Source organism: Amblyomma americanum, chromosome 1 (genome assembly GCF_052857255.1).
Source record: "Amblyomma americanum isolate KBUSLIRL-KWMA chromosome 1, ASM5285725v1, whole genome shotgun sequence".
Lineage (NCBI taxonomy): Eukaryota > Metazoa > Arthropoda > Arachnida > Ixodida > Ixodidae > Amblyomma > Amblyomma americanum.
In genome coordinates, this window is record NC_135497.1 from 463,183,611 (window position 1) to 463,205,976 (window position 22,366).

At 47.4% G+C, this 22,366-nt stretch overlaps 1 protein-coding gene across 4 annotated transcripts in view; it reads right to left on the reverse strand.

Annotated features, from left to right (window-relative positions):
- Positions 1-17,195: 17,195 nt before the first annotated feature.
- The window catches only part of LOC144116039 (organic cation transporter protein-like), a 402,188-nt gene continuing 397,017 nt past the window's right edge, over positions 17,196-22,366 (reverse strand). For 2 of the 4 annotated variants that reach the window (XM_077650706.1, XM_077650705.1), the window contains one exon: positions 17,206-17,342. In XM_077650706.1, coding sequence (XP_077506832.1) covers positions 17,235-17,342 — 108 coding nt within the window. In that variant the 3' untranslated portion in view covers positions 17,206-17,234. Of the gene's footprint in view, positions 17,343-22,366 lie in introns of all 4 variants that reach the window. The other 2 variants (XM_077650703.1, XR_013311687.1) reach the window with 2 other exon arrangements.

Here is a 22,366-nt window from a genome sequence, read left to right on the forward strand (position 1 = left end):
ATGCTTTTGGTTTTCTCAGTGGTTCGCTTCCTTACCAAACGGCAGATGGAAATTCGGCTTTCAACTTGTGCACTTTCATCTTGTTTGCAATGTACTTTCAGCTGGTGTTCAATTTCACTTTGGAGAAGTTTTCCAACCATTATTGGTGTCTAAATGTTTTCTAACAGTTAACCTCATTACGCAGGATTTCTCACAGAAAGCAAATGTTGCAGTAACATTTTTATTAAATGTTACTCTGTCATGTGGCTAGCAGCGTAGCGGAAACATTTTTTTTATCAAGTCAGCTTTTAACATTATAGCAAATTAAGGCCTTTGTTATTTAACATTGCTCACAATTTGTACCAATCACTCAACCTTGAAGCAACATAACGCGTTATCACCCTTTATCGGCTCTTCAGCTTTGCACATGGTGTTAATTGCATTAGACGTGCTCACGGACATTCGCCATGCTAGTTTGCGGACATTGTTGGCTAAGAGTAAACCAGACAGATCAAAAATGGGACGTCATGTGACGCCTATAGTCCGCGTGCCAACGGTTCATCGTGTAAAAGTGGCGTCACATCATAAGCATCTTCTGTTTTTGCTGCCTTTAAGGAAGTTATTAGTGCGTTTGGTGGCACATACAGCCGATTGGGTCAACCGCCCTGCCGTGTTAAGTTTTGATCCCTAAAATTGAATGTTTAGTATTTTTTCCTGCAACGACTACGGAGGAACACTGACATTTCTTTCAATACTGGACTGAAGTACGGTCATTCCCTACGTTTTATTCAAAGCAGAAGTGGTTCCGTTTTTAAAACGTACATAGTCTACGTTATAGGTAAAGAATTTTTTTACAGTTAGGTTTGGCAGAGGTGAAATGTAACAGACGCCTACATGTGTTGTGAGATGCGAGTCCATGGTAAATAACTAAAGAACGCAGGCAGTCCAAATTTATGAAGCCCTTCGTTACAGCGCCTCTTTCCTTTTTCTATAATTTACTGTCTTCTCCATCTCTTCCCTGACGACGCGGTTCAGGTATTTGCTGAGGGTAGGATAGTTAGTGCGTCTCTCCTTTATTTCACAACCAATTTTAAATGTCCTACCCTAAGCCACCACGGCAATGAAAACGCGCTTCAGGTGCCCATCGCGAGACAGAGAGAGAGAGAGAGAGAATTTCTGCGGCCTTCATTTCGTCATAGATATTTTTCAAAGCCCCGATTTCCTCTCTCTGCCTGCCTTCAATCCAGGGGGCAGTTGTTATCTTTTGCTCTCCACACATCGCCTTATCGCTATCGCCTACCTGACGCTTACTCCTTGCCTCTCTCCATTCCAAGTGCAGTATGCGTGTGACGCGAATAAAAGCCGTTGAGCCGGAGCACCCGGTTTCGAACCCGACCGCTGGGGCCGTGTTTCACTTTAGGCGCAACGCAAAAAGGCGCCCATGTGTCGGTGGATCAAGCCCGCACCGTCGAGGAAGCCGCGTGCTTCCCAGGCTATTAAACCCTTTGAAGTTGTAAAGTTCGCGCTCTTAAAGTCACCCAAAATCCTCTCTGTACATAGTCCAATAAAAGTGACACCACCACCATTACCTAACCTGTGTGCTCGAGGTCAGTGCGATTTAAACATCCCGAGGTGGTCGGAATTATTATTCCGGAGCCCTCCACTACGACACCCGATTCTCTCTTTCTTATTTCACTCTAAACTTATTCCCTTCTCTTAAGGCTCGGTTGAGGTGCCCACCTTAAAGCGACAGAGCTACCGTGCCATTTCCTTTCCTCAAAAACCACTTATACAAGCCGGATGGGCTTGTTTTTTCCAAAAGTAACAGTTTGCATCGGCCTCTGCTCGTATTTTCACCGGTTTATCCAGAGCTTCGCCCACACGGCCCGTCGCCTTACCTCCCTTCTGAAGAGAAGATGTGCCTTTCTCTTGAGGCCTTGCCGAAGTTCGAGCCTTCACGGCACTTGTTGCGGCCCTCACTGCTCCACCTATGCTGGACCATTTCAACCCTTCTGCGCCTACGGAACTTCGCACCGACGCCAGTGGATATTGTATTGGGGCCATCCTTGCGCAGCGCCAGCACGACCACTATCGTGTCACTGCCTACGCCAGCCGCTTGCAATCTCCCTCTGAACGTAACTATTCCATCACTGATCGGGAGTGCCCTGCACTTGTTTGCACGTTAACAAAATTCCGTCCTTATATGTTAGGGCGGTCCTTCTGCGTAGATACGGACCACAATGCCTTGTGTTGGCTCTCCTCTCTTAAAGATCCTACAGGCTTAATGGGTCGCTGGTCCTTGCGCCTGCAGAAATACACATTTACAGTTGTCTACAAATCCGACCAGTTACACCAAGACGCTGATTGTTTGTCCCGCCATCCTTCCGGTCCTCCTGATTCCCACAACCATGGTATCGACGATTGTGTTTTGTCCATCTCGGACTTTCTACACATCGGTGACGAGCAGCGCCGCGATCCATCTCTGCACCTTATAATCGACCGCCTCCAAAGCGTCCTTTCCGATCCTGTTCAGGGCCTGTTCGTTCTGCATCACGATATTCTCTACCGTCGCAATTTGCACCCTGATGGCGCCGACCTCTTCCTCGTCGTCTCGACGCATCACCGCTCCACAGCCATTGCCCAATTTCATGACGCTTATACTGTAGGGCACTTCGGCGTGTCCCGAACGTACGACAGCTTGCACCGGCGGTTCTTCCGGCCTGGCCTTTACCACTCTGTCAGCGGTTAAGTTACTGTCTGCGATTAATGTCAGCGCCGGAAAACGCGCGCGCTCCCGCCTAGTGGCCCGCTTCAGCCCATCGACACTCCGACTGACCCATTTTTCTGTGTCGGTCTCAATCTGCTCGGGCCTAATCCCACATCAACGTCCGAGAACAAGTGGATTGCCGTTTCGTTCGATCACACTACCCGGTACGCTATTACGCGCACTATCCCGACCAGCTGTGCCTCCGATGTCGCCGGCTTTCTCCTCCATGACGTCGTCCTGCTTCAAGGCGCCCCTCGTCACCTGCTTACAGATCGAGGCCCCTGCTTTCTTTCTAAAGTAGTCCACTACCGTCTCCGGTCCTGCTCCACCCGTCACAAGTTCACGACGGCCTACCATTCCCAAAGAAAGGGCTATACTGAGCGCCTTAACCGCACCCTGACGGACATGCTGTCAATGTATGCCTCCGACTACCTGGGACTCGGAGCGACGAGGTAAGTAGCTTACGGTTCGTCTTTGGCGACGCCTCCCGCGTGAGCAGTCGAGTAAGCGGTCACGGAAGAGCAAAGCTCGTGAACCCTCTGCCGACCATTGCGTGTACAGCAGTATATGCATATGTATCAGCAGCGTGAATACAAAACCGGGAAGAAGAAGGAGAAGCTAGTACAGAACTTCCAGTTTTTTTGAACAAAAACTGAACCCGCAGTTGTATACACACACCGGGTAAAAGCCCACCAGGGGATAGTGGTCAAGGCGCGCGAACGAACTGTGACCCTCACGATGTCCAGGGCATCAAACGATAACAATATCGCACTATACAATGAGTTCGAAGATATGAAGCACGAATTACATGTGTAAAACTACTGGAAAAACAGGGCTGAGTGTGCGCGAGTGACAAAAAAGGTGAAAAAAATGAAAAAAAACAGAGCTGAGAGCGCGAATTTTGCTAAAAACATGAGAAGGCAAGAAGGCGGTAAAAAGATTAGCGAAACGAAGGATGAACGCCAACAACTAACACGGCTAGAATGAAAATGCAACATGTGAAGTGTGCCTCTAAGAACAAGGTAAGATCAGATAAAACCAGAAAGAAAGACGATTTCCTTTTGAGATATTGAGATAGATGGGGTGCTTGCGCGACCTTAAGTCGTGATGTGTGGGCTGTGTTCAATGATTTCGCGCATTTGCTTGTTTTAGTGTTTTATTTTTCAGGACGATTGCGTTCTTAAAATGAGGAATGCATTTCTTTTTGCGGTCACATGCCCGGCAATGGGCGGCCAGGTTCTTCAATGTCGCTCCAGTTAAATCGTACTTATGTTCCATTAACCTTTCATTTAAACATCTTCCTGTTTTGGCCTATGTAAGCCTTACGGCAAGTTAAACTAGTGGAATATACAACTCGCTCCACACAAGGTACAATAGGGTCTCGGTGCCGGGTTGTACAGCCACTGTTCTTTTTGTTTTCGTTCACTTCGTTGCATAGGCTTGACAGGCGCAGTGGGGCTGAAAGGACTACGTCTACACCTGCTTTTCTACCAATTTGCTTTCGATTATGCGATATTTGGTGAAGATGTGGCAAAACAATAGCCCTTTTGTTCTGCTGTCGCGTGTCATCCCGGGCTTCACTTTCATGCTTCATAACAATCAAGACATTTTTGCTACAGACGGCAGGAGAGATTGCGGGTACCCTGATTGCGTCAGCCTCAACACATGATTCAAAAACTGTCTTGCAACTTGTGTTCACAAGATTTCGTGAGTGCTTTCCAAGAAGTTGACGTCAAGATGTTCCTTTTTACAAGTTTCGAGTGGGCTGAATCGTAGGGAAGGATGGGCTTACTGGCTCTTGGTTAAAATAACTAGCAGACGTGGTTCTCTCCGAAAAAGACCGTTAACTCTAGAAACCGCATAGCGTTTTGTTCTGGGAACTCATAGGTAACTTCAAAAGGTGATATAGTATTGGAAAAAAACGTTGAGCACTTAAGTTGCTTCTGGTTTAAATGCTTCAGTGTCGCAATCTAAGATAACCAAGAAGTCATCAGCGTATCGGAAAATTTTGAAAACGCTTGAAGACTCGAGCTTGTCCTTCAAGGATCTGTCATGCATAGCCAGGAAAAGGTCGCTCAAAATGGAGGAAATGCATGAGCCTATACCTATGCTTTGTTCTTGTGTGAATCTCGAACCGTTCCACCATGTTACTGACTCTAGATTGTGGTATGTGCATAGCAACTCAATGAAGCCATCCGCAGATACCCCACTGTCATTTTGGAAGGCCATCACACCGTGTCTATCGATGGCGTCACGAACACATTCTGTATCGTCATCGAGCGGGACGACGAGAATGGACAGCCAGGGTGTCCGGAGAACAAAGAACGTACATGTTTATTCAGTGCTGATATTGATAGCCGAAGGTGGAAATGGGTTAGTGCAAACGGAGGGCGAGGGATAAGCACGTGGTAAGGGAGCGTACAGAGACAGCTTGCGTGCTTTTATCTGACATGATAGATCCTCCTTCTCAACAGCTGCTCACCGCCGAGCTCAACACCGCTGGCTTGTCTACTGAAAGCGTTGGTCGTAACCTAGGCGCTCTGGTGGTCGCATCTGTCGTGTTGTCCTTCGCAGTGGCTGAAGCACAGACTGCTGCGCTGTCGTCGGTGGAGCCACTGGGGCAGTTGACGCCACACCTTGTGACGATGCCCTGTTGCCGAAATCTTCGTCGTCTGATGAGTCAACATCCCATTGTTCCTTCGTTGCCAAAAGGTGTTGGCGGTTGCGCCGAAGAACGGTATTGTCCTCTGTGCGCACATGAAAGGCCCGCGGCCCGGCCGATCTAACCACCTTGGCTTTTAGTGACCATGACTTGCCGTTCACACGTACCACGTCGTTGTTGCTCAGGCGTGGTAGAGCTCGCTTGTCGCGGCTTCTCTATCGGCGTTTTTTTACCCGTACAGCAGGCAGAGGATTGTAGTCCGGCACGGGTGTGCGCAGCCGCCTTCCTTGGAGCAGCTCGCCTGGAGACCGGCCATCTTCAGTAGGACTTGCCCTGTAATACAACATGCCCAGCCAAAAACACTCGCTAGCAGCTTTCGTTTTCTTTAGAATGCGCTTCTCGATTTGTACACCCTTTTCCGCGAGCCCGTTAGATTGAGGATATTCCGGGCTTGATATTTCAAATCATAAAGCTGCTCAAAAATAGCGATCTCGTGGCTGCTGAACTGCGGGCCGTTATCTCTGCAAAACTCGGCAGGGAGGCCGTACCGTAAGAACACTGCACCTAGCTTATCGATGACCGAATTGGCTGTCATGTCGGGCAGCAGCTCCACCCCTGGGAAATAGGACATCCAGTCGCAGGCGCACAGATAATGTCTTCCGGAGTATTGAAAGAGATCGACCCCGGCACGGGGCCATGGTTGAGTGGGCGTTGCCCGATGAATCAAAGGCTCTGATGGTTGCGTATTAGCGTATGTCTTGCACGTTGGACAACTTTCGATCAGGGACTGAATGTCAGAGTTTATGCTCGGTCAATAGACCATCTGCATAGCCCTAGCTTTGCACTTCACCTGACCAAGATGACTTGCGTGAATCCGCTTTAGTATATCTTGCGCATGCTTGTCGGAATTACTACTTTCGATCCTTTCTGGAGTATACCGTTTACCACAGAAATTCCGGCAGCCACCGGTTTCAGTGGACCATCCACAGTCTGTCCCCTCGCTAGCTTCCCCAGCACTACGCCAAGGTGCGGATCGTTAGCGGTTTCTCGTGCAAGTTTCGCGGCTGTCTGTTCACTCACGAGTGCTGACACAACCGTCACCGCGTGAACTGACGTCGCACGTGTCTGCAGATGCCTTGTGGTCAGGAGCAGGAGACCGGGACAGCATATCAGCCAGGGCCATCTGTTTGCCGGGAACAAAGGTGAGGGTGTAGTCGTATTTGAGCAATAGAAGAAAAAAACGTTCCACTCTGAGTGGCATGTCGGCTATGCCTTTCTTTGATATGCTTATCAGCGGACTATGGTCACTCTCGAGGACGATTGGGCGGCCATAAACAAAATGATTGAACTTTTCGCAACCGAACACCAAAGCGAAGGCCTCTTTTTCAATCTGTGAATATCTGTGTTCCTATTCGGTCAGAGCTCTTGACGCGTGCGCTACCGGTTTCCAGCAATCCCCGTGACGTTGTAGGAGCGCCAAGCCAACGCCACTTTGAGAAGCATCTGCAGCTGCTTTTTTCTGCAAGCATGGGTCAAATATGGCCAGCACTGATGCTTCGCTCAACTCTTGACATATAGCTTGCCACTCGTTTTCGCGATTTGGTGTCCAATCGAAAATGGATTCTTGTTTGAGTAGAGAACGAAGCGTCGACGTGCGCTGCGAAAGTGACGGCAGATACTTGCTGAAGTAGTTAACAACCCCGAGTAACCTCTGTACCGCCAATATGTCTTGAGGCTTTGGCATCTTCAGAAGACCATCTACGAGATCGGGATCGGACCTAATGCCCTTGTGGCTAATGATGTCTCCCAAGAACAGAACTTCTTCAACGCCGAACCTGCACTTGGATGCATTAAAGGTTAGGCCCGCTTCTTCAGCTGCTTTAAGTGCACTGCGCAGCCTCTGGTCGTGCTCCGCCCTTGTCGCACCCCAGATCAGCACATCATCCACGTACACGCGTACGCCTGGGAGGCCATCGAAAACCTCGTTGAGGCCCTTCTGCAACACCTCGCTAGCTGATGCCACGCCGAATGGAAGTCGAAGAAACCGATATCGGCCGAAGGGGGTAGCAAATGTGCAGATCTTCGACTATTGCTCGTCTAGTGGGATTTGGTGAAATCCAGCATTTACGTCGAGATGCGAGAAAAACTTCGCGGCTGCCAAGTCCGCTTCAATATCCTCTCGGCGAGGCATTCAGTAGTGTTCTCTTCAAGCTTTGTTTTATGCGTCTCGGGTCCATGCAAACTCTCAAGTTGCCGTCTTTATTTATTACAATGACTAGCGGGCTTACTCAGTCTGCCGGGCTGCTGACCTTCTGGATGATGCCTTCCTTTTCTATCCGGTCCAGTTCCGCATGGAGAGGCTCTCGCAGCGACAGGGAACCCTTCGAGCTGGCTGGACGACTGACAGGGCTTCATTGTGCGGCACGATCTTGTATTCACGTGGGGCGCGTCCTATCCGGTGGAAATTCCTTGACCACCGGTTCAACTTGCCTCGTTGTCACGTTTTCTACAGCGCGCTGGACGATCCTTAGCTTTTCGCTGGTTGCCAAGCCCATGATAGCACTGTGGTCTTTCTTTACAACAAAAAATTCAGCGCACACCTTATGGTCGCCAACCGTCACGGATGCTGAAAACTTGCCGATATGTTTGATAACATTACCCCCCCCCCCCCTAGGATCTCAGAACGGCGCCGCTTGGCATCAGGGTAATGGCCTTAAGCTTGGGGAGCATAGATAGCGGCAAAACATTCGCCTGCGACCCTGTATCAACCTTAATCCTCACGTTTCGGTCTTCAATGCATGCGTCCACTTGCCAGTCACGTTCTCTGCTAGCGCTGCTGACAGCGACGTCCAGCACCTCGAAGTCGTCGTTTTCATGCTGTACTTCGTAAACGACATCTTGTTTGATGCAACAAGACGCGAAGTAGTTTCGCCCGTTACACGAGGAACAGGTTTTTCTGTAGGCTGGGCAGCGTCTCAAAGCATGTCTTCGGTTGCACCGCGTACAACTTGGGTCGCGCCTGGACCCTGTCGGAGCACTCTTCCTGGCCGTAACAGCGCTCATATCCAGTTCTTCGTTTGCCTTACGCCAGACTTCGTTTTGACGAGCTGAAGTCTCTGCCGCCTTGCATAAGGTGACAGGTTTTCCCAAGGTCAGGTTTTTGTCCCTGAGCAGCTTCTCTCGAAGCTTTGGCGAACTGGCTTCAAACACAACTTGGTCGCGCACCATATTGTCTGTCATTGCCCCGAAGTTGCAGTGCTGCGCTTTTCCCTTTAGGGCGCGCACAAACTGCTCGAAAGGTTCTGCCTCACCCTGAAGACGTGAACGGAAGACGTACCTTTCGTGGATTTCGTTTTGTTGCTCCACGCAGTATTCTTCAAATTTGGCAATCACGGTGGCGTAGTCTTCCTTTCTTTTTTCTTCGGTGAACACAAAGTAGTCGAAAACGTACAAGGCGTCTTCTCCCGCAACGCTGAGCAGCATGGACGTTTTTGCCGCCTCCGATCTTGGCTTGTCGGTGCATGCCATGGCTTGAAGAAAAAAGTCTAACTTCTGACGAAACAGCTTCCAATTCCTTCCTCCATCAGCCGTCGAACGCAGCGGTTCGGGTGGCCTTAGGTGCTCCATGGCGTCAATCCTAACGTTCGGCTAGCCCCGGAAGCTTTCGTTTTAACTGGTCGACTTCATCTCACTTCTGACACCATGTATCCTCCTCGAGCGGGACGACGAGAATGGACAGCCAGGGTGTCCCGAGAACAAAGAGCGTACTTGTTAATTCAGTGCTATTTATAGCCGAAGGTGGAAAGAGGTTAGTGCAAACGGAGGGCGAGGGATAAGCACGTGGTAAGGAAGCGTACAGAGATAGCTTGCGTGCTTTCATCTGATATGATACGCATTTTATGAGGGCATCCTCACGAATGGAACAAAACAGGTCTCTTATATCAATGGAGAAGGCATTGAACGCCTTTGTTCTGTTCTCGTGCAGGAATCTCGCAACTTCTTCGGTGTTTTTTGCAAGAAAGGGGTCGTTGACTGTAAGTTGCTTGAGATTGCTTTGGAGAAACTTGGAAACTTTTTTTTCCCAGGTCATCATTTCAGACACAATCACATGCAAAAGGCATCCAGTCTTGCGCGTCTTGGCAGTAAAAAACATTTCCTGACCGCAAGTCTTTTTTTCTTGTATTGCACGTGTAAGGTTCTCTGAATTGAATCGTTGGCATGGCTTCTTTGCATTACTTCTTAGTTTTGATCCCGATGTTCTGGATTTTACAAAATTTGCTTCAACTGCTTCTGCTGCCTTTGACACAAACACTCGTTTCGAAAGGACAGACAACGCTCCCTCCTTGTCAGCGGTTAAAAATGACAAATTTTTCCTCGTTAAATATGAGATAGCATTCTTGAATAAGAACCTGTGCCTTTCAGCGCTACAACGCGTGACCAGGTCTACTCCGTCCGCGGCACATCGATCCGCTTCCACCGCTGGGGCGAGGCGAGAAACTTTCTTGACCATGGTCAACATCTCCGGCGCTGTCCTCCTCGGTTCCACCGCGAACTTGGGTCCGTGACCAAGGAAACGCTGGACCTCCTCTGGGATGCTTCTGACACCTCCCACGAGATGGACGGGGTTTCCAGTCTTTTTCTTCTTTGGAGGCACGAGCGCACGTTGGCCCGGGAGAACCTGCTGCCAGAGGCACTCTGTCGTTCGGCTGGCTAGTGGCACGACCTCATGCCCTTTTCTTGCTGCTGCTGGCATTGGCGAAAATGCGAACACCATTAACCGCAGATGTTCTCTATGGAGGCTCGCCAGATGCTGCCATTCCGAACGCAAGATTTTGCACAGGCGGGTAGCATGTCCGACAGTGGGCTGGATGCCGCCGAAGAGCTTCAGAAGTTCAGGAGTGAGCACCTTGCGCCGAATACAGAAGCCGAGAATACTTGCCTGGCAGGAGGATGCCGCGGCGCGGTATACTACGTTGCACGGATCAGTTTGAGAAGAAAGGAAAAGGACCGTAGAACAAGAAATGGACTCGAATAACACCATCTGCTGGGCTAGTTGGTTGCGATCCATATGTGTCAGCAACGCGGTCACAAAACCACGTAGAAGAAGGAGAAGATAGTACAGAGCCCTGGAGCGCTGTAGTCCTCGGTTCGCGGTGGAACCGGAGAGGACAGCGCCGGAGATGTTGACCATGGTCAGGCAAAGTTCTCGCCTCGCCCCATCGGCGGAATCTGATCGATGTACCGCGCACAGAGTGGACCTGGTGCCGCCTTTTAGCGCTGAAAGGCACAGGTTTCCATTCAAGAAGACTGTCTCATATTTAACGAAGAAAAATTTGTCATTGTTAACCACTGACAAGAAGGGAGGGTTTGCCGTCCTTCCGAAACGGGTGATTATGTCAAAGGAAACCAGTGTTTATGTCAAAGTTCAAGCAAATTTTGTAAAATGCAGAACATCCGAATCAAAAGTAAGAAGTAATGCAAAGTAGCTATGCCAACGATTGCATTTAGAGAACCGTTCACGTGCAATACAAAGAAAAAAGACGCTGTCTGGAAATGTTTTTTACCGCCAAGACGCACAAGACTGGATGCCCTTTGCTTGTGATTGTGTCTGAAAAGATGACCTGGCAAAAAGTAGTCTCCAAGGTTCTTCAAAGCAATCTCATGCGATTTACAGTCAATGACCGCTTTCTTGCAAAAAACGCCGAAGTTGTGAGATTTCTGCACGAGAACAGAACAAAGGCGTTCAATGGTTTCTCCATTGATATAAAAGACCTGTTTTATTCCATTTCTCAGGATGCCCTCATAGAGTGTGTTCGTGACGCCATCGATAGAAATGGTGTGGTGGCCTTTCAAAATGACTGTGGCGTATCTGCGGATGGCTTCATTGAGTTGCTATGCACTTATACCTACAATATAGAGTCAGTAACTGAGTGAAACGGTTCGAGATTCATACAAAAATAAGGCATATGTATAGGCTCATGCATTGACCCCATTTTGAGGGACCTTTTCCTTGCTGTGCATGACACATCCTTGAAGGACAAGCTCGGGACTTCAAGCGTTTTCAAAAATTTCCGGTACGCTGATGACTTCTTGGTTCTCTTAGATTGCGACACTGAAGCATGTAAACCAGAAGCAACTCAAGTCTTCCACGCTTTTTTCCAATACTATATCACCTTTTGAAGTGACCTATGAATTCCCAGAACAAAACGCTATGCGGTTTCTAGAGTTAACGGTGGTTTTTCGGAGAGAACCAAGTCTGCTAGTTATTTTCACCAAGAACTAGTAAGCCCATCCTTCCCTACGATTCAGCCCACTCAAAACTTGTGAAAAGGAACATCGTGAAGTCAACTTGTTGGAAAGCACTCACGAAATCTTGTGAACACAAGTTGCAATATAGTTTTTGAATCAATTGTTGAGGCTGACGCAATCAGGGTACCCGCAATCTCTCCTGTCGTCTGTAGCAAAAAAGTCCTTATTGGTATGAAGCATGAAAGTGAAGCCCCGGATGACAGGCCAGAGCGGAACAAAAGGGCTATTGCTTTGCCGCATCTTCACCAAATATCGCATAATCGTAAAAAAAATTGGTAGAAAAGCGGGTGTAGACGTAGTCCTTTCAACCCCACTGCGCCTGTCAAGCCTATGCAACGAAGTGAACGAAAAGAAAAAGAACAATGGCTGTACAACCCGGCGCCGAGACCCTATTGTACCTTGTGTGGAAGGAGTTGTATATTCCACTCGTTTAACTTGCCGTAAGGCTTACATAGGCCAAACAGGAAGATGTTTAAATGAAAGGTTAATGGAACATAAGAACGATTTAACTGGAGCGACATTGAAGAACCTGCCCGCCCATTGCCGGGCATGTGAGAGCAAAAAGAAATGTATTCCTCATTTTAAGAACGCAACCGTCTTGAAAAAAAAAACATAAAAACCAGCTAACGCGCGAAATCATTGAAGCAGCCCACATGTCAGTGCTTAAGGAAGGTTGCGTAAGCACCCCTTCCATCTCATTATCTCAAAAGGAAATCACCATTCTTTCTTGTTTTATTTGATTTTACCTGATTCTAAAGGCACACTTGACATGTTGCATTTCCATTCTAGCCGTGTTAATTGTTGCCGCTCATCCTTCGTTTCGCTAATCTTTTCACCACCTTCTCGCCTTCTCATGTTTTTAGCAATATTCGCGCCCTCAACTGTTTTTCCATTCTTCCACCTTTCTTTGTCATTTGCACACACCCAACCCTGTTTTTTTCAGTAGTTTTACACATGTAATTCGCGCTTCATATCTTCGAACTCATTGTATAGGATTATTTTGTTATCTTTTAATGCCCTGGACATCGTGTGGGTCCCAGTTCGCTCGCATGCCTTGACCACTATCCCCTGGTGGGCTTTTACCCGGTGTGTGTATACAAGTGCTGGTTCAGTTTTTGTTCAAATAAAAGCTGGAAGTTCTGTACTATATTCTCCTTTTTCTTCCTGGTTTTGTGTTCGTGCTGCTGATACATATGGATCGCAACCAACTAGCACGACAGTAGTGCGTCTGCTGTCCGCTTCGCTTGTCTTTCCCCTTCTTGTGAGGAGGCAGTGCATCAACGCCTCGACCGGGTAGCAGACAGCGTGGTCTCACCTACCTCTCTACCGGGTGCAGCCGCGCTGGTGCCCAGGGCAATCAAAGGGCAATCAAGCAGATTAGCGTCTTGCTCTGTAATTCGGTCGCGAAACGTCGATGCCGCGCGGGTAGATGATGGCCGACGTAGATCAGTTGGCTTGTTGTCGCTTAGCTGCACAAAACGCCAAGGACGAAGAACTGGGGGGGGGGGGGGGGGGGGGGGGGGGGGGTACGGCTGTAGAATGGAGTGCGATGAAGCATATGCCCTGAGTGCACACGTTGTGTGTGTAAGGCTTGACTTTAGGTGGCGGGCATCGCGTCGTTGCTGCACCAGCTCATCTAGTGTATTCAGCTGCGCATGTTCTTGGAGCGCCACGATCGGGGTAATGCGGGGAAGGCAAGTGATGACCCTTATTGCCTCTCGAATACCAGCTCCTAGACGATCCCATTGAGCCCTCGTCAAATGATGGAATTGGGCTTGGTAAACGATGCGCGGTTGCACAACCACCCGCACCAACTGTCGTGCAACATGAGAGCGGGTTCCGCCTGTTTTAGTAGCAATACGTCTAATTAGACCCAACGCCTGAATTGCTTGCTTTTTAGCCCGAGAATATCAAGCAGTACATGTTCCTGACTCGTGTATTGTCGAGCCCAAGATTATTACGGTCAAACTTTCTTGAATTGGAGCTCCGGATAGATGAAGACGAATTGGTGTTGCAGCCAGTTTAGGGTGCCGCCAGCGGTTGGAGACTGACACGAACGTGGTTTTGCTCACTGAAAGCTGCAGACCAATTGAAGAAGCAAAAGTCGACGTAATATATATGGCTGATTGTAGGCCTGCTGCCTGAGTCTTGAGGTCGTTGTGAGCGCTCAACACCGTTATATCATCAGCATACAATAAGAACTTAATCTCAGAGGCATCACGCAAGCGCCAAGCAAAGGGGATAGATGCAATATTAAATAATGTTGGCGATAACACTGATCCCTGGTGAACGCCGCGAAGAGGCACAAATGATCCGACGTCGTCACCACCGAGGCGTATGGCAAAGTTTCGGCCTTAAAGGAAGGATTCAACAAAATTGCGCACACTAACGGGGAAATGCAGCATGTCAAGCGATTCCAGGATGGCAGCATGACTGATATTGTCGTACGCCTTTTCAACGTCCATGGCCAGTACAGTATGTACATTGTGGCAGCGAGTTGAGGCCAGAACTGCTGACGCCAAGACAGCCTGTCCATCTTCTGCACCTATGGACGTACGAAAGCCAATTTGGTCGAGATGGTAGAAGCCATGGTGCTCAAGCCACCACGACAGTCGTGTGGCAAGCATTTTTTTCGGTAAGCTTGCATAATCTTGGCGTAAGTGATATAGGCCGCAAATTTCCGAGGTCTGTCGGCGGCTTCCCCGGCTTTGGTATGGGGCTCACAATAGCTGATTTCGAGGTTTCTGGTACGACGCCCTCTATCCATACCTTGTTAATGGTGGCGAGGAATTGAGGCAGTACAGTGGAACTTAAGCTCTTGTAAACCTCGTACGGGATGGAGTCTGGACCGGGCTCACTCTTCCTACGGGCCTCGCCTATTGCTGCAAGCATCTCGGGCATTGAAAATGGGCTTGCAATTCCCTCGGCGTCGGCTGTAGATGGGAGCGTATTGACATATGCTGGAATGGCAGCCAAGGGGGCTTCTATGATCCTTGGAGGCAATACATCATACTTGGGGAAAAACTTCCGCGCCGCCTCTCTGGCGAAATCATCCGGAGCTAAGTTAGCTGCGAAGCATGCTGTGGCCGCTGCGTCAAGACGAAGGGAACCATGTTCCATTGCACGAAACGTTCACCAGAGAGCAGCATTAGATGACTGTCGAGAACTGCTCTCACCACGCATGCCACTGCCGTCGCGAGAGATCGCGTTCATATCTGCCAGCCTTGGCAGTAAGATAATTCAGCCTTGACTGTGCTTGCGCAGAAGTCGGGTCTCGGGAAGCTGCCATCTCCGCTTGTCGGCGAGCAGCCCACAGGTTAAGCAGACCAACATCCGGCGCCGGGCGATTCACGTCCGTCCGGGTGACAGCAGTAGCCTTACTCAGCCAGTTTGTATGCAGTCCACAAGTAGTGTAGATGAATTGTGGTGCGAAACGTGTCCCAACTGACCACAGAACACCTACGGCGTAATCGGTGGGCCCTTGATGAATGGAGACCGATGATGATAGGATGGTGGTCACTACCCCAGCAGTCTGGATCCAGGTGCCACGATGGAGTCCCGGGTCCTGACCACCACTTTATGTCCGGAGCATGTGTTGGACTGCGAGCATGGCGCCCAGTCTGCGTTGCTGAATCTGGATGGTTGAGTAAAACAACCAGGGCATCCGCGAATGCGTCCCGCACACGCCTACCACGGAGGCATGAAGAGCGGTATCCCCAGCCCGGATGAGGGGTATTAAAGTTACCACCGACTAAAACAGGCCAGCTGGGTATTGTAGTCGTAGTGTTAATAATGCGGGAGGGCGCTCCACCGGCGGGTCTTACATAGTATGATACGACCACAACAGTTGCCCTGGAAAGCTTCACAGCCCTGCGACTCGCTCTTGATATGATGTTCACCAGTTTTCTACAGAAAATCGAACTTGAGGAAAACGTGCATCAATGTACACCGCCGCCTTTCCCGGAGGGGAACCAGTGTGCACACGACGGTCGTTCATTGAAGGAGACATGTATCCATTAAAGCCCGGAATGGATTGCAAGGCATTGGTCTCCTGCAGTAGCAGGGCCCACACCTCGAGCTTATTCATGCGAAGTCGAGATTTGAGCTCTCCCAGCTTTGTGGACAGACCTCTGCAGTTCCATTGGAGCACACCAGAACTACGTGTACTCGTGTGCACTTTGAACAAAGCAAGAATGGTTAGGCAGAGCAAAACTAATCACCAAATCCGCGCCACTGTTTGCACTACTGACATTGTGTATGCCGTGCCTCTAGCTGCGGTCTGCAATATATTGGCCAGACAGGTCAATGCTACAATGAAAGAGTGAGGCAGCACAAGATCGCGATAAAAATGGTTATGGGAGCCACATGGCCACTCACTGCAAAAGCTGCAAGTGTCGTCCAGGTTTTGAAAACACCAAATTCATCGCAAGGTCTAAAGACAAATTAGAGCGTGAAATCATATAAGCTTATTACATCAAGCAGAGGGGTCATATCTGCATAAGCAAGCCATCTGTCTCGCTCTCAGAAGAAGAGATTAGGTTTCTCAGTGGGTCATTATCAGAGTTCTAATCATTGCTTGATCCTTTTGGCACGTGTTCCTATGCTCTGTCACTGCGTGTTTTTTTGTTTTGCGTCTATCTTTGCCTGCTGGTGTGGTTATTAAGCGGTTTTTTTCTATGAATAAACTTAGTTGGAAGTTGGCGCTTGTCCTGTCTTGAGTGTGCTTGTCTTCGTCTTTTAGCGCCTGTACGCGTTTTGCGTAAACCACGTGCTGCATTACTCCGCTGGCCAACCTTTTTTCATTTATTTAAGCATCCTCATCATCCCTCATTTCATACCCTTTAGAGCCCTGTGGGAATAAACATCGCAATAAATTAAATCAGATGTTTAAAGTTGGACAGTCTCGAAAAAGGCAGAGACATCAAATTTCTTGACCTTATAATTTTGTCTCGTGCTTAACATTTGGTTTTGGTAACAAGAAAAGCTTTTACAACTGTCTGCTTTTTGTCACTGAGGAATTCTGTTCGATGGTCCTGAATGCGGCCGGTGTTCACTGGAGACTCGAGTTCTATACGAATGCAGACGTCTCTAAGAAAGAGCTGATATGTACTCAGTAGTGCGCATAGCCTCTGATAGGGTAACTTACACTGTTGCTCGTAGCATTCGAGCTGTAGTCTAGGCTACGCGTGTATATATCGTTATTGCTGCCGTCGTCGAAGCTGTAAACCCTCCCACTTACCCACGGAAGAAATGTCGTTCAAGCTTAAATTTCCTCTGAAATTCACAGTGCTCCGCAACACAACATTTAATGAATGGACTCGTGAAACGCGATGAGTGAGAAGACATCTTCTGCGATTAGTGGCCTCACATGCCAGGATGAATGAAGTCTGATAATCGACAGATATTTCTCAAAATGGTTGCAAAACTTGTGAGAGCTTTTTCGCTGATATAAATTACAAAAAGAAGCTGTTAAATATACAGTTTTTGGATGGCGGCATCTTTTTTTATTGTTCCATTTTAGTAATCGATAACCGTCGACTTGCTTCTTGGGGAGCTTCGCATCTTCATTCTTGTTCCCGCATTGGCTGGGCTTCTGCTTCTGCTGTGCTCTTTTTGGCGGTCCTTCTGCATGTGTGCCCGAAAGAAAAGAAAAGAAAACTTAAGTCCAAGTCACAGGACCAAAAAAAAAACTAAATCGCTCTGTTCGCCTGTGACTGACGTGGCCCCGCTTGCTTTTAACTTGACGCAGCCAACTGCCGCACAACTGATATTTTAGTCCAAGCAAGCATAGCAACTTCAAGAAGTTTACTTCAAATCTGCCCGCGCTACTCGCAACCCAAGATGCCGCATCGATGACACTTGAATTGGTAAAATTGAATTAGCAGTTAGCGGTATGCTCCCTAATTGTTTAGAAAAAACTGGAATCCACTTATACACCCGTCACTGGCACTCTTCGAAGCTTTTCCAGCAAAGACATCATTTTCCCCCCAGAAACGTGAAACGGACGTTGAACTTTAGGATAACAGTACCTCTTGCTGGGGCTAGTTGGTGTAACGTTGTGTAGCAAAATAAAACCAGCGCTAATTTTTCCACGGACCACACAGAAAGACTAGACAGGACGGGCGCTGTCCTGTCTGGTCTTTCTGTGTGGTTTGCGTAAAAATTAGCGGTGTTTTTAGTTTTGTTACACAATGAACTTTAGGACCCGACGCTGTTCATAAGAAAACTAAAGTAAAAGTTTTAAAGTTGAACTGAGTTTTTTATGCATTCGCACACCTTTGGAATGTATTCCACCTTACTTCCTCAATAAAACAACTACCGAACTATTCACTATATCAACAGCAGCAAGTATTGTTTATGACGAAAAAAGTACGAAAATAGCTGGAAATCTGTCTGGACAAGCAGCGGGAAGATATTAGCAAAACAAGCCGATATCACGCCGGCTGTTCAATCCCTTACTGAAGTTGACTTCGACAAAATATTTTCCGTGCAAGGTAGGGTTGCTTCCTCATTCACTGATAATGAGTAAAATGTGAACAGGCTTAGTTTCTTGTACCAACAAGAAAAAAATTCAAAATGGACTATCGCGAACTGGTGTTACCCTCAAATTTCTACATTCAGCATCGTTTTTTGTGAATCTGTCTCGCATATCTATGCACGTTCGGCTAAACATAAACAAGCTGATATCATCCTTTTGTTTCAGCAATTTTATTTTAAGTTTGATGTGATAATGATTTCAGAGACATGGTATTCAAACATTTGCCCTGTGTTGGAAATAGATGGGTACGAGACCTTTTTTCTTAATCGTTTCAGTAGACCAGGCGGTGGTGTGACGATACTTGTTTCGGGTCAAAATAAATGTGAAATTCTCACAGAATTCAGTATCGTGACTGATGGTGCTGAAATGCTCACAGTTCAGAATAAAAGCCAATTAATTTCTGTTGTATACCGCCCACCAAACGGAAACGTTATGCGCTTTCCTGATTTATACAAGTTGTTTTTACAGTTCTTGTCAAAAATTAACCTGATAATGGTTAGTGGGGGTGATTTGAATATCAATTTTTTAGAAGATAGCCATTCTGCACGTGAATTTAATAAGCAATTGCTTTCGTTTGGTTTGGCAAATGTAATTCTAACACCAACACGCATTTCACGTTCCACATCCTCAGTACTTGATCTTTTGATAACGAACATTGATACAACCATACACAGTGCAGGCACAATTTCATCGGACATCAGTGACCATTGCCCGGTTTTCTTTGCGCACTACGTAGATTCAATACCAGAAAAAGGCAAAAGAAATGTTTCACTACTCAGTGCGTCACTGAAAATAGTTTAGAGCTGTTCAGACAAGAAATATTATGCCACCATTGCTCACGAGTAAAAACAAAGGGAACGCGGATAAAGCTTAGATGAATTTATCAAGCTTTTGGCACATATCAATGAAAAACATTTACCATTAAAAGCACTTAAACACTCTAAGAAAGCGAGAAAAACATGGGTGACTAAAGAAATTATAAAAAAGACAAGTAAAAACCGAAGAAGGACGTTCTGGGCGTGCTAATTGGTTCATAATGAAGCGAATGAGTACAACTGCGCGAAAAAGACGGGACGGATTTGTGTGCCTTACGTCCCGTCTTGTTCGCGCAGTTTGTACTTGTTCGCTTCAGTAAAAACCGCCTTTATCGATCCTTTTTACATGCATGATTGAATAAAACTTTGAAACAGTTTAAAAACCTTCGGAATGAACTGACTGCAGAGCTGCAGCGCACGAAGTTTACCTATTATGAACAAATCTTTGCTAATATCACTGAGCAGCGCACCAATGCTGCATGGAAAGTAATCAACAGTGTTCTCGGTCGTGGAAACAAAACTTTTCCCGTAGACAATTTAATGATGAATGGCCGTGAACTTGGCGGCAAGGAAGTCGCTGACTACTTAAATCATTTCTTCGTTAATATCGCTCTCCCAATCCAAACGGAAATCGAGCCCACCGAAAACAGAAATCACGGAGACACCATCATTGACATCATATTCTTACAGTCAAACGATGAGTCTGAAGACTACAGTACAGTGGCGATCAATTTGAAGGTGATCGCTTGAGCGGCGACCGAAACAAATAGCAGCGCGCGCCACGTTACGTCATCACCTTGCGTGACGAGGGAAACATCAATCAAGCTTCGCTCTCTATTTTCGCTGTTCCTTGAGCAGCTTTCACCCCCCCCCCCCCCCCCTTGTAGCAAGTCGCAACTTTTCGTTATTTTCTTACGCGTCAGAGGGCAGTGGGGAGAAGGCACTTGTCGTATTCTTCTGTATACTGTGGGAATGGACGCAATCAGTTGAAAGGTAATCGTGCGAGCGTCAACCCATGCTAGAAATGCCAACCTTGCGCAGCATTTTTTTTTTCACCTTTCAGAGATGAGATTAAGCTAGCTTCGTTTGCCCTCAGGCTCTTATACAAAGAGCGGGCTCTCATGGCAGTAACGTTGTCGTCGGAGTTCTCATTTTTCTTAATTCCTCCTTTGTACAGCAGAATGTCGTACCTATTAGCTTTGCGCGGTCAGTGCATGTTAAAGCTCCCCAGGTGTTCGAAATTATTAACGTAAAGAAATATATGGTTGATCAGCAGAAAATTGCTGCGACTGCGGCAGCGTCCAGAAAAATGCGGCACCGAAAACCGTTAAAGGTAGGGGATCATAGGATGGAAAGGTGCTTTCTCTATCCTGCTGCATAGGTGGGCCCCTATACTTCACTTTTACTGCGCACCTGAATTTTCGGCAGCAAAAGAGTGAATGGAGGAAAATCAAGAAGTGAAGGCGTGGTGTCGCCTTTGTCACTTTTCTTAGTGGGCCATACCTGAATGGGGCGGGGTAGAGGGGGGGGGGGGGGGGTGACGATAACTGACGACTCATAATTGAGGTTGCTTAAGTCACCCGATTAAAAATCAATTATTAAACGTCATTAACAGCACGAAAGTTCTCTCAAGTGCCCCCGTAGCTGTACCTGTGCCCTTCACTACGCAATTTCTCCATCCTTTTGTTCACTCCCTTCTATACCCCTTTACCCATGGCCCGGTTGAGGTGTCCTCGAAAACGAGGACACCTCCGGTGTTTAACACTGCCGTTCGTTTCTAATCTCTTCCTGCGGTCACAAAAGCTGCTATAAAAAGTCAAAAAGTGCTAAGGCATAACATAGGTGAATACTTTAACACTGCAAAAAAGAATATTTCTCTGCACGCTGCACTTTTCAACAGCATGCAGTCTAAGGTCGGTCGATACTGCCCGCTTCAGAAACGTATCGACCTGCCTCCAATACTTGATAGGGTCTCCTCCTTGTCTTTGGAGCTCTTCTGGGCAACGATGCGTAGAGCGACTCTACAATATCCAGGTCTCCACGAAACAAATTTCATTTAGCTTCTGCTGCTTGGCACAATATTTCTGGACCCCTGTGTCCGGATGCACGCGAGCCACATTAGCTTTCACATTTCCCTAAATATTCTCAATCATATTGAGGTCAGGACACCGCGGCAATGTTTTTTTTTCTATGAATGACCAGTCCGACGCATGCGGGCTGTTGAAGAGAGTGACGGTGTTATCGAAACCTGTGAGAACAGAAAAACAGAGCCCGATTATAGCAAAAACAATTAAAAAAGAATATACAAAAAGATGAAGCGAAGCCGAGACAATATTGTTGGTAATATGATAGCTGTTCTTAATTGAGTAGCCATAGGGCAAGGGAAGCTATCATAATTCTGAATTTGTGTAGTAAAAATGTGCCACAAAAAGATGTTCAAAAGGGTGGCTTTTTGGGCTTGTTGGTGCATGATCAGGCAACACTATATCGCAGAGTAGACAGGACACAGAGAAGAAACGAACAACACGAGCGCTAACTTCCAACAAATTTTATTTCACACATGCAAGATATATATACATCAAAGACACGTAATCACTTGTGCTAACAGTACCGTTGCCTCAGAAACAAGACTTCTTTATCACATAAAAAGATAGAGGGAGTGCTTACACATGTCTCGCCCGAAGCATTTATCCTTTCAGCTTCAATTATTAATCGTGTGATCATGTCGCTACTTTTTGTAGCACAGCAATATTTTTCTTTAAAATTGGTTTGCACGTTTTAGATTCGCATGAACGAATGTGGTGAACAAGTGATTTATCTTTCCCGTTCTTGACGTCGAGTGCGTGTTCCATCAATCGCTGATTGAGGCACCTCCCCGTCTGGCCGATGTAATGACCCCCGCACGATAACCGTATTTTGTATACGACACCTTCAAAGCATGTCACATACGGCTTCTGATTCCGAGTGGTGCATCCACATGTTCTGTTGTTGCTGGTTTTTGCAATCTTGCAAAATGAGGAAAGTTTCTTTGAAGCCAAAAATACGTCAGTTGCGTTTGCGCGCTGTCCAATTCTTTTCAGATTGTGAGAAATCTGATGCAAATATGTCAATACCATAAAGCGCTTCCTTTCCCCGAGCATCGGGGCCGGTTGGCATTGATCTTGTCTTAAAGATTCGTCACCCTTCGCGAGATAACCTTCAAATTCATTCAGATCACCTTATCATATTTTGCACACAGGCGTCATTGTTATCCGAGACATGCAGCAACGACGGGCACACACGATTGCCAGGAAAGG